The sequence below is a fragment of the Tubulanus polymorphus genome, chromosome 5, assembly GCF_964204645.1.
Source record: "Tubulanus polymorphus chromosome 5, tnTubPoly1.2, whole genome shotgun sequence".
NCBI lineage: Eukaryota > Metazoa > Nemertea > Palaeonemertea > Tubulaniformes > Tubulanidae > Tubulanus > Tubulanus polymorphus.
In genome coordinates, this window is record NC_134029.1 from 17857310 (window position 1) to 17870443 (window position 13134).

Here is a 13134-nt window from a genome sequence, read left to right on the forward strand (position 1 = left end):
TCGTTAGGTAGATTGATAGAATCTGCGATTTGAAGACGCGAGAAAAAACGCCCGGATTTTATCTTATGTTGCTAAAACCATATTGTACTCCCGTTATATTCCACTAGTGCTCTACCAGCGACATTTCCTAAATGAATGTTTTGATCAAACAATGAATCGCTGTGGTCAGTCGTGTCGAATGTCCTGTTATCTTATCTCGACAAGTTTGAATTTGTGGCGGCTCGGCACAACTTGCTCAACGTGTTGTATGTATATCATGCACCGATGGCCATTCGGTGACAGCTGGTCATAGCTCTATAGCGCCTATATAGTTCATAGCCAGTTGAATATAGACAATATAATATACAGTAAAACGAGAAAGTAAATCAATTTCTACGTAGATTCCGAGTAAGAAATTCATCATCGTTCGTAAGCCGCATCGTCAAGAAAACGACAGGATTATATCATTGGAGTAATGCGTATACGTATGTATCTATTCGTATCTATACCTTAGCGGTTATTACCCGTATACATTTCGTGTTGACTGGAAAGGGTTATCTTCGTGACATCCTTGCGACTAAAATGCAGGGTAGAAGATGCAAAATTTCACCGCGCCTATATAGGAAAATCGTGGCCGCGATCCTAATTGTTTGCGCATTATGTTTGGCGTTAGCGTTGTTGTTAGGAGGACTTCTAAACTCTCAAGACTATGACGCAGTCGCTAGCTATAAGAAATTAATACGTATTGATCGAAGTGGTTTCGATGAACCGACGTTAACTGCGTTATTCACTGGCCGACTCGGAAATGTAATGTTTCAATATGCGGCTTTATATTCAACGGCTGAAAAGTATTCGTTGTTACCTGTTGTGCCCTCAAAATTTCAGCTGTCGTCGATTTTTGAAATCACATCTCCTTGTCAATCGGGTGTTTCGACTCACGAAGTATTCAGGGAGCGAGTAAATTATACAGGACGATACGACAAAAAGATCAATTCATTTCATCTCAATCCTAGCCATAATTCGTATCATATCAAAGGATTTCTTCAGTCTTTTAAGTATTTCGAAAACTACTCGCATAAGATCCGCCGACAATTTACCTTCCGGAAACGAACGCGCCATAAAGCGAAAAACTTCATCGATGACAATGTTAGTAATTATTTGGAACGCATTGGAAGGCGCAATTCGTTTAAGAAGTTACAGTTAGTTGGAATACACGTTCGTAGAGGCGACAATCTGTCTGTTTTTAATATCGGATTCGGATACGTGGTTGCCGGTAAATATTATATTAAACGTGCCATGCAAAAGATGACGTCAATGTATAAGAATATTCTGTTTATAGTTGTGTCGGATGATATCGTTTGGTGCGAGGATAATATCAGATATTACAACAATACGATATTTTCCCGTGGCAACAGCGCGGCAGTTGATATGGCAATCTTATCTATGTGCAATCACGTGATTATGACGACTGGTTCATTTGGCTGGTGGGCGTCGTGGCTCGCTAACGGTACCACGATTTATTACAAAGATTGGCCTCGTCCTGGCTCGAATCTATCGCTAGAAGTCGGACACGAAGATTACTTTCCACCGACCTGGATCGGACTGTCTTGACAGCGTCAATTCATCTTTAGAACTAAGATCAGTTCGAATATCCATGACAAAAATAGGGGAAAAAGAGAAAAAATTTTCATATTATTTGTTGATTGTCGACAATTTGATTACACGTAATTTTACAAATTCAATAGCGAATATATATTTTGTTTCAAAAATTTAGTTATGTAATAATGTATATAATCGAACTTATGTTATATGCCAGACGAACGAATCAGTATGAATAAAACCAAATTATTTTTACGTGGTGCTTGTCGGTGGATTCAAGAGTTAGACTCGGTCGGCCAATTTTCACTGACAGGTTTGGCTAGTGGTCCGTTTAGTTTGCGCTTTAAGATGAAAGTGATCATGATACGAGTTGAAAAATCTCGCGAGGCGTGGGTTTTTACAAATCAGCTCATTACTTAATTCACGCTATTTCATTGGGTTTGCATGAAGAAAATATACTGTTTACATACTCCTGCACAATATCTTAACCGAAACTGCAACTTCTATTAACCACATTTTTATCGTTACAATATTTGATAATTTACTATGAATTTGTGAAGAGTTTGAAAAATTTGGGTATATACTTAACCTTTATTGTCAGTTAATAATAAACTTTTGACAAATAACATACAATTCAAAAGTTTATTATTAACTGACTATAAAGTTTGCAGTTAAAGTATACATACAAATTGCAGATCTGAAAAGTAATTGCTCTCCGAAACATACACTATGCTTTAGCTGATTAGTCGCGGTTGTTGATATCCCTTGTTTGGAGACAAACAAGGGATCGGTTTCCAAGAGATTAACCACGACTAAACAGGAATAAATCAAATAGCAAATAGGAAAAATATGAAATATATTTGTAGACTGGTGGGCGCTGAGCGGGAACCCGTCCGCCCATGAAATCGTGGGCGATGCAATAGACCACTGTAAAGGGTTTGCGGCCAGGCTTTGTGTTGGCGTGAGCTCCAGCGGGCGGCAATCAAAACCTGGCGAGCGAGTGTCGTGCGACCGGGAGGGGGGAGACCCGAAATAGCTGCGGGAGCGGTCGTTGTTCTTGTTCGAGTAGTACGTCCCCTCCTCCCGGTCGCACGACACTCGCTCGCCAGGTTTTGATTGCCGCCCGCTGGAGCTCACGGCGATGTGGAAACCCGAGACCAGAAATTAACTACAATCTCAACGCGGTGATACGATTCAAGAAGTATATTAAATGTATTTACAAGCTACTACGGACATTATATTACCTAGCCGCGTGTTGCGCTGCCTCTGCTCTCGTTCCGTCCGATGTTGCTCCCAATGTCTCTCCCGCTCTCTAGAGTTCGGTTTGTACACTGTATTTATTCTATAAGTTTATTATCGCTAAAAAAAGAAAAACTTAAAGCTTTTAATTATTCCATAATACTAGATAGCAAATATTCAATAGCAGAAAGTGATACGTAATTAAATTGATCAAAATTTCTATGTCACAACACGAGGATGAATTAATTGTACGGGACGATGTTCTGATTATGCGGTTCTGTATCGATTCAGTTAAAGCTACGAGCATTCGATCATTTGAGATGATTGCTCGTAAGGAGCTGTTCAAAAATTACGTAACGCATTTTTTTGACGCCTTATAAAACGTTACCATTATGAAACCTAAACAATGCTAACCATTCAGCGTCATTTTACAAACGACAGCCGTAAATCGATGTGCAAAACGTCACAGGTCTATGTGTACACAAACAAGCTATCTGGCAAAATATTATTGACATAGATGTAGAATGGCTTCCTGTGATTATATAATGACCTATATTTGAACGTCGAAATGTTATATTGCATTGAATATCATTAGAAGACGTATTGTGATAGTAAAGGATGTATGATTATATCAGAAGCGGCAGGCATAAATAGAAATGATAAGTAAATCGGATTATTCGGTTAAATGGCGGATGTATACACGATTTGGAAGTCTGATATAAAAGTCAGACCCTGACGTGGGCATGCCGGTGGAATGACGAAGCTATCTACGATGTGTGTACGGCCGGCGTGAATTTCATCAGCGGCTACAAGCGGTCAATATGAAAATGTGTAAACATATAATTTCAATATTCAAACGTTTTAGAAAATATGTTTGATATTAGGAATATGCAGGTTTCGTGAGATTAGCAATTTATAATAGCATAGCTATCATATACGGCTCCGCGTCCTCTGATGGCATGTGTATTAGGTGACAATTCAATTCAATTCTTTATTGATCCTTATTACATTGAAATTTCGGGATAAAATTCCCAAATTCAATAAATACAAATTTTAAAATTAATTAATACAACATACATGACACACGGGTAATTCATACAGAACAACATAAGCATGTTATTTTAAATGACAATGTCTACTTCAACCCACCCAGACTCAAGACTCTAGGATATCGAGTGACAGCCAAACCCGTGGCCCGGGCCGGCTGGCTAGGCCACACGATATGCTAGAAGTCATGATGAAGCAGACATCAGAAGAGCTCGTTCTTCAACCATGGAGGCAATGAAGTTGCAGACCAGCTTAGAGGCATAAGTAAATAAAGTCGGTCGCAAGTTCGCGATCAATTATTGAGAATTTTCAATAAAAAAATTTAAACCACTTCTAGAGTCGAAGACCCGCTGTATCATCTACCCAATCGCCAAATCTCATCATTCCCCAAATTTCTTAAAACTTCGATTTCAAATTTGCAATTCCACATTAGCTTAGCCCAGAAATTATACATTTTTTCCGCAGGCGTCAAATAATTTTCTAAAATTAATTTTCTTGTTGGGAAATTTAGACACCCCCTCTCCCCTTGTAACAGCTTGTAACAAATGTTGTCACACCCCCCTAAATATTATGTAACAAAATGAAATACCCCTCCCATAATTATTCATTTAGACCATTAGGACATTGGGTAGGCCTATAGGTAACAATCTAACAGTAAATAATGCACCACTTGATTTTTAGATGTTTTTTTTGTATGAGATCATTTTCCTATAATAAGTTTAAGTTAGTTCAGCTGTGGTTTCAAGCATATTGTATAGTTCGAAGGGTATTATGAAGAATTTCATCCTTCTGAGATTTCCATGTGTTTTGTTATGTAACAGATGTCCTGACACCCCCCTCCCCCTGTAACAAGCTGCAACAAAATGTGTTAGACCCCCAACCCCTGACGCGTTACGTTATTTTTGAACAGCCCCTAAGTTATAGTTTATTCATCATAATCAAGTGACACGATTGGATGACATGAACACGGGATTAGCAGCAAAACGATATATTATTATACACAGTACGTGTTGTAGGCCTATACACATTAACAGAGTTACAAAAATATTTTCAGGAAAAAAGTGCAGGAAACAAGCACCGTACTGTATATAATTTCAAACATCAAATTCAACGTATTTACCCAAATTGTGCGCATGAATTGTCCGATTTGTTAGCGGAATATGAGTTATGGTAATTCATTCGTGAGTGCGATTCACGATTTTACGGTCCGCAGCGGTTTTAGACGGAGATGGTCGATGCAGTGTACATTCGACTTTTTGTCGGTGCGTACATTTTGTCCACACCCCGAAACGGGCAGCCCGCAACCACAAGGCAGAGTAATGATACTGGAACCAGCATAGCCCATGACGGGTCAGTGCCACTTCACTATGATTTGTCAGACGGTCGTTCCTTGGCACCGCGTCTGAAAAAAAATCGATTGAGGCCCTATTAGAAGAGGTCATTGTATTCAAAATTGCTGATTGAGAGCCATATTTTAATTTCAGAAGCCTTTGTCTACAATTTTCATTGGAGAAGCTTTCTTTTGTGCGCTTAGATTTACTTTTCGTTGAAATTTTCGTCTAGCTTTGTATTAACGGTGTCAATGAGTCCGTCATTCCAGCATAATTGAACATTGTAGATTTAAATTTCAGCGTTGTAGTTTTCATCGCCATTCCATCTAACCCTGAAAGGGTTTAAATTCAAAGTAACTGGCAAAGCAAACTTCTTATCCCCAAACCATTATTAGGCCCATCCCTCAGGTCCGGTTCGCTTAAGTGATTGTACTTCTGCGATTGCGTTATGTCCTGGAAGCTGAGGTAGCTTGTTCCATATACCTCTTTTCGGAAAAAGATAGTAGTGGCGGCTCGATACCAGTTGTGCAGCGAAAAGCAGTACGATAGCTCCCAGAGGAAAGCTTGCGTAAAGCTTTCTTCCAATTCTCGCCAGCGTTCCTATGGTATTACGTAACGTAGAATTTCCGCTAGTCAGTTGGGCTCTGAGTGACACGCGTCGGAGCTTCCGTTAATGATCTCTGACTTCCAGTTCCGCAAGTCCTAGATAAAGTTGACGACAAAACTCCAACTACCGATGAAACCGTACTTTATTTGAACTAGCAGACAATCTAGAATATCCTAGATCTGGGTTTTCAATTATCAAATTCCAAGTCACAGCGCATTTAGACCGTCGGTAAGAAAGCGGCACAGTAGTAAGTCCAAGAACAATTCACTCTAGTGGGAAATGACTCAGAGCTTGGCACCAAACATATCACCTGACACCTGACACCTTCAAGTATCAGGTAAGATTTTGGTGCTAAATTTTCAATTGTTGTCAGGTAACCATAGCGACGGTTTTCTGTTTCTAGAGTTCTGCACCAGGGTATGTGTAAGCTACGAGTGATCATCTCAAGTTCTTGAGATGTTTGCTCGTATAGTAATGAGAAAAACTCGAATATTTTCATAACCAAATGAAATAAATAGATATACCTTGTAGGTATTTTTCATAGTTATACACGGCATACATGAAAATGACGTTTAAGAACCCAAAATATGAAATATTAACTTCTTCAATAGATTTTGACTGATTTCTAAGTGGTATTTCACATAGGGCCATGAAGAGGTTTATTTTGCGAATATCCGAATGCCGAAATTGTTCAAATTTCGTGTGTGTGCCTTAAAGGTTAAGATGATATACCATCCAATGAACCTCAAGATGGCGGGTCATTCCTGGTAACCGTAGCAACAGAACTGATGCAGGCACGCGAAAGTTTGTACTTCTAGTCTTGGTCAAGTTTTATTTACAGTTATGATAAAACGCCCACACCGCACTGATTGGCTGACAGTTCTATACATACGTATAATGAGAGACCGTCATAGAATCATCAAGGCGGCAAGCCCGGTTGTCACAATTAGGTTTCGGTAGTTTTATTATGAGACCGGTGTCAAGAAGCAAATTTCTAGTCACTACTGCGCGCAAGAGCCTGCTATCCTGAAGCCGAACCGGAGGCTGCTTTCCAGATATCGCGGCAATGAGATTATGTATGTGATGTTATAAAAACAAAAGTGGTTAGCCAGTTCTATACACGCAAGTAATAGGGGTTTAGTTGTTTCATACCAAAGGTCGAACGGTCGAGAAATTTTCCAAATGTTAAAATAACAATAATTTCTACTTGAATTAGTCGCGTACACTCCTAATTCAAGTAGAAATTATTATTATTTTAACATTTGGAAAATTTCTCAACCATTCAACCTTTGTGAAACAACTAAACCCCTATTACTCTTAAAATATTCATATACATAAATAACATTCAAATTGACAGATTATTCAATATAAAAGTGTGAGCTCTTATAGAATAGATATATAGATATATTTTAAACATATTTCAATATTTATATTTGTATGAGTTAGATTTTTGAACATTAAAAGTGTTAGTAAAGTGTGATTGAAATAATTCATATATAAATCATTGAATATTTATATTTATATGCGTTAAATTCTTATTTTCGATATAAAAAGTAACGAGTAATTAACGAGTGAAATAATTCATATTTAAAACAGTGAATATTTATATTTATATGCGTTAAATTCTTATTTTATGTTTAAAAGTAACGAGTAATTAACGAGTTGATGAAAATATCAATTTTAATAACAAAGTTACTTATAAATATGAATGAACAGATACTACATTTCAAAGATATCGATTTAAATGAATTAGAAAAATATTTTACAATTAAAAATTTCATTCCTATTAAAGATTTGATTAAAACTGCGCGTCTTCGTTTTCAAGTGAAAAATATTACTGAATTAGTGTTTAAAAATCATTATCTGATAATAGAGTTATCGAATGATAAAGATAAAATCTTATTCAATACAATAATTCCAAAATTCACAACATTTGATGGAATAGATAAACATTTAATAATTACAGATGAAATGCAATCACTTTTTAATAATGAAAATTCACATAAAACATTATTTTTACACTTACGTTATTGCCCATTCAGAGAATGCTATGTTATGTTTTTCAGATTACAAGAAAAGAGATTTATCCCTGACATTCCAAATGAAAAATCATATAAAGATGTTGGAATTCAATGTAACTTAGATAATGAAATTGTTGCGCCTAAATATAATCCTAATGAAAGCGTTTTATGTAATTGTGTAAAAAATATTATACTCGAAGCAATAAATCACACCATCTTAAATCAAAATATCGTAACACATATTAAAGATAAAAACTAATAACATAACTGATGATTTAAAAACATTAAAACATCATTTTGATTTCAGTAACTATCCTAAAGATCATGAATTGTTTAGCATGAAATGATAAATTGTTCGACTGTTGAAATGATAAGACAGTTGAAATGATAAATTGTTTGACAGTTGAAATGATAAATTGTTTGACAGTTGAAATGATAAATTGTTTGACAGTTGAAATGATAAATTGTTCGACTGTTGAAATGATAAATTGTTTGACAGTTGAAATGATAAATTGTTTGACAGTTGAAATGATAAATTGTTTGACAGTTGAAATGATAAATTGTTCGACTGTTGAAATGATAAATTGTTTGACAGTTGAAATGATAAATTGTTTGTCAGTTGAAATGATAAATTGTTCGACTGTTGAACAATTTATCATTTCAACTGCCAAACAATTTATCATTTCAACTGTCAAACAATTTATCATTTCAACTGTCAAACAATTTATCATTTCAACTGTCTTATCATTTCAACAGTCGAACAATTTATCATTTCAACAGTCGAACAATTTATCATTTCAACTGCCAAACAATTTATCATTTCAACAGTCACACAATTTATCATTTCAACAGTCGAACAATTTATCATTTCAACTGTCAAACAATTTATCATTTCAACTGTCAAACAATTTATCATTTCAACTGTCAAACAATTTATCATTTCAACTGTCAAACAATTTATCATTTCAACTGTCTTATCATTTCAACAGTCGAACAATTTATCATTTCATGCTAAACAATTCATGATCTTTAGGATAGTTACTGAAATCAAAATGATGTCTTAATGTTTTTAAATCATCAGTTATGTTATTAGTTTTTATCTTTAATATGTGTTATGATATTTTGATTTAAGATGGTGTGATTTATTGCTTCGAGTATAATATTTTCCACAATTACATAAAACGCTTTCATTAGGATTATATTTAGGCGCAACAATTTCATTATCTAAGTTACATTGAATTCCAACATCTTTATATGATTTTTCATTTGGAATGTCAGGGATAAATCTCTTTTCTTGTAATCTGAAAAACATAACATAGCATTCTCTGAATGGGCAATAACGTAAGTGTAAAAATAATGTTTTATGTGAATTTTCATTATTAAAAAGTGATTGCATTTCATCTGTAATTATTAAATGTTTATCTATTCCATCAAATGTTGTGAATTTTGGAATTATTGTATTGAATAAGATTTTATCTTTATCATTCGATAACTCTATTATCAGATAATGATTTTTAAACACTAATTCAGTAATATTTTTCACTTGAAAACGAAGACGCGCAGTTTTAATCAAATCTTTAATAGGAATGAAATTTTTAATTGTAAAATATTTTTCTAATTCATTTAAATCGATATCTTTGAAATGTAGTATCTGTTCATTCATATTTATAAGTAATTTTGTTATTAAAATTGATATTTTCATCAACTCGTTAATTACTCGTTACTTTTAAACATAAAATAAGAATTTAACGCATATAAATATAAATATTCACTATTTTAAATATGAATTATTTCACTCGTTAATTACTCGTTACTTTTTATATCGAAAATAAGAATTTAACGCATATAAATATAAATATTCAATGATTTATATATGAATTATTTCAATCACACTTTACTAACACTTTTAATGTTCAAAAATCTAACTCATACAAATATAAATATTGAAATATGTTTAAAATATATCTATATATCTATTCTATAAGAGCTCACACTTTTATATTGAATAATCTGTCAATTTGAATGTTATTCATGTATATGAATATTTTAAGAGTAATAGGGGTTTAGTTGTTTCATATCAAAGGTTGAATGGTTGAGAAATTTTCCAAATGTTAAAATAATAATAATTTCTACTTGAATTGGGAGTGTACGCGACTAATTCAAGTAGAAATTATTGTTATTTTAACATTTGGAAAATTTCTCGACCGTTCGACCTTTGGTATGAAACAACTAAACCCCTATTACTCACGCATTTATAGACCGTCCCCTGTTCATTTCATTTTAAATCAGAACAACATACCTCATGTGTCAAAGCCATGATATGAAGTGTTGAATATCAAACTAGGTTAATAGACTACGTCGATAGTGTCGATTGCAATTCTGTTTACCTTATTTAGTCCGCTTGCGTCCAGGTGTATAAGTATATTGCTAAGTTTCCAAATATGAAGATTTTGTTGAAGATTTATTTCTTAGTTTAGGTGATCTATATTTGTGAGTTTTTGAAATAACTTGAAAAAGTGTTGATGCGGCGAAGATCAATCTTTAATAGTTTTGATATTGCGCAGCTTTTGTTCGAAATTCGTACAATCTAAGAATGATGGATGTAATTGAATCTATGAAGAAATTTGGCATCGTTGTCCGATAGCACGCTAGCGACACCTGGTGGATTTTGATTATTTATTTCAGAAATAAATTGCAACTAAGTGCACAATGTGATAGATAAATGTAACATAAAACTGGGGTTGTATAAACTGAAACCCTGAAAAGGAATGCTAAGTATACAAAATGTAGTAGTTTGCTGATAGAGAATTATACTGTTAAAAATTAACTGTGTGATAAATACAGAAATATCTAAATACACCCGTATGTTAAATGAATATAGCAGCTTTAAATGAATGAATAAAATAGTATAATCAATCAATAAGTGGATATATAATGGCGTTTCATCTTTGATTTAATATTATTCAAACTTAAACTGGTTTTTACAGACTGACTAATTTGATTCCAAAGTTTAGGACCCTTTACTCTCAATGAAATTTTTCTAACATTTGTATAGTAATGACTCAAACGAAGATTAGTCCTCGATGGCGATTATGATTGATGCATTTAACTCAAAAGGATCAGCGAACTTGAGAGGAAGAAGGTTGTGGGAATGAAAATACACAAACTGCCCAACGAAGATTGTTTATATCATGGAGTTTAAAGATCTGAGTGGATTTAAATAACGGACCTGTTTTCGCTTGCCATATAGGCAGAATCCTCGATTACCACAGTCGAACGTGGAGTCCTCATTTCTAGGCGCATTTGTTTGAAATCGGTTTGCACAAACCGTTTCGGTTTGTACGAACATCGTCTTTGTTCATACCGGTTAACAAACCAGTGTTGATATACCCAAACGGTTCGCCTGAACCGAGTAAACCGTTTTGCGAGCGGATTGCGACATCAAACCGACTTTTTTATTTCTAATTTATTCCAAAAAAATGTTTTGTGCTGGATTGGTTAACATCAGGTTGACAAGTCTACATTTTATTTACGTGGCTGAAATTGACGAGTAGACGTGTTGATCTGAGATCGGATAATGAGGACCGAATCACTATTTGATGAATTTGATCAAATTTCGTCGTATATTACACTTGGGCCCAAAATGACGATGAGCACGAATATCCTATACAAATGCGCCTCTAGACGCGTTAGTGTATATAATCCGACTAAAAGTGTTGGAGACATCTGCCTCGTGAAAATAATACAAAAATTTGAATTGAATTCTACACATTTCGATTCTACATAGAATATTTAACGAGACATACGTATTATATACAATCAGGATATTTAGAACAATCGTTCAGTGAGTGCAAGGTCGCAAAACTCCCTATTGTTTTCTAGCAATTTGGTCTAAGGACAATTCCATACCAGATACCTCCAAATCCTTATATGAGATCTTCTAGCAGGAATTTGAGCCGTAGACCCTCATAGAAAAAATGGCTGAATGAAAGGTCTAATTATTTGTTCACTAGATTGTGCCATAGGGGATTAAGGGATAGATATACAAATATACATAAAACACTTATTCGGCTGAGGGCAGGTCTTACTGTCTAATTTATCTTGCCATATTTTCAGCAGGTTTTCAGGACTTTGTTCGTTCACCATGATGTAAAGTTTGGTCTCGCACCAGTTTTTCAATATGCTTGTAGGCTGCAAAACAATTATGCGTTCATCACTGAAATGTTTAACACCTTGTATTCTCCGTGCTATAATACCCGTCCACCAGACATCATCGTTTATTATAAGTGTAGTTTGTAACGCCGTTCTCCACATATCGGGAATTATATTCGCTGTGAACCCATAGCCGGGACCGGAACAGTGATTCGGGAAAAACGGTAGCGGCCACGTGTCCCGGCTAACGTAATATTCCTTTTTTGGATCTCGTTCTACGGTCGGGTGGGCAAAAACCCTACACATGAAATATGCGTTCTGATCTAGGTGCGCATCTAACGCAGACGTAAACTGTTCGGCGTCCAAGTACGTGTCATCGTTGATTTTGATGACGTATTTCGCATGCAAACAGTAATCATGAACCCATTTAATCATGGCGCCCGTTTTTAGTTTGTTACGCTTATCTTCCATATTCACCTGTATGATATCGCCATACATTTCCATTTCGATAGACAGAAACTTCTTCCAGAGATAATCCGTAGTAGCGGGTAATCCGAGTAAGAAAGCAAACCGAATTTCCTTAGTTGATTTGGCCCAAGTAGCGCGAATCGCCCGGCGCTGTTGATAGCTATGTGCACGTGATATGATAACCACAATAGTTTTGGGATTCCCCCAACATATTGTGGTATTGTTGTTAACGAATTTTATATCTCGTAAATAGCCCATAAATGGAATCGGCGGCCCTGTCTCGGCCATTCTGAGTGCATTCTGGATTTTCCAATCTTTAATTTTTTCGACGATTAATCCATGCATGAGACAGAGAAAAACCAGACATGATGCAGCTAAAACAATCGATTTGTATCTGAAAATAGATTATAAATTTACTTAAGAGCCGGGCGAATTTCAGAAAAAGGCCTTCAGCTTGTAAGAAGACAGAAATTTTCGCTGCACTCGCACACATCACCTTTGCCACTTGTTTTATCCACGCGTAAAATTTTCGTTTTGGCCCCACCATTCCTACCAGGTTACGATTCATAGATATTACGAATAACTATATATTGCAATGTAAACAAACCTTGAACGAAGCTTATTGCGCAACCTCCTGACCATGCCAATGTAGCGAATCCTTGTCATCCCCATCACAAGTTAACAATCAGTA

At 35.3% G+C, this 13134-nt stretch overlaps 2 protein-coding genes across 2 annotated transcripts; one reads left to right on the top strand and one right to left on the bottom strand.

The window, feature by feature from the left end:
* Positions 1–346: 346 nt before the first annotated feature.
* On the top strand, positions 347–1651 carry LOC141906053 (galactoside 2-alpha-L-fucosyltransferase SEC1-like). The gene has a single exon (XM_074795207.1). The coding sequence runs from the start codon at positions 562–564 to the stop codon at positions 1588–1590; it is 1029 nt and encodes a 342-aa protein (XP_074651308.1). The 5' UTR covers positions 347–561; the 3' UTR covers positions 1591–1651.
* Positions 1652–5214: 3563 nt separating this feature from the next.
* LOC141906281 (beta-1,3-galactosyltransferase 1-like) lies at positions 5215–12731 on the bottom strand. Its single transcript, XM_074795525.1, has 3 exons — positions 11912–12731; positions 5405–5527; positions 5215–5266 (listed from the first exon to the last, which is right to left on the bottom strand). Exons 1-2 carry the CDS (start codon positions 12729–12731, stop codon positions 5424–5426), a joined length of 924 nt encoding a protein of 307 aa, XP_074651626.1. The 3' UTR covers positions 5215–5266; positions 5405–5423.
* Between the last annotated feature and the right edge of the window lie 403 nt (positions 12732–13134).

What these genes read in the sequence shown, in the direction of transcription:
- LOC141906053 (XM_074795207.1), top strand. Translation starts at nt 562, where the DNA reads ATGCAGGGTAGAAGATGCAAAATTTCACCGCGCCTATATAGGAAAATC.
- LOC141906281 (XM_074795525.1), bottom strand. Translation starts at nt 12,731, where the DNA reads ATGGCCGAGACAGGGCCGCCGATTCCATTTATGGGCTATTTACGAGAT. An exon ending in ATGGCAAGATAAATTAGACA is followed by an intron (nt 5,528 to 11,911) that starts GTAAGACCTGCC and finishes AAACCCTTTCAG; the next exon opens with GGTTAGATGGAATGGCGATG.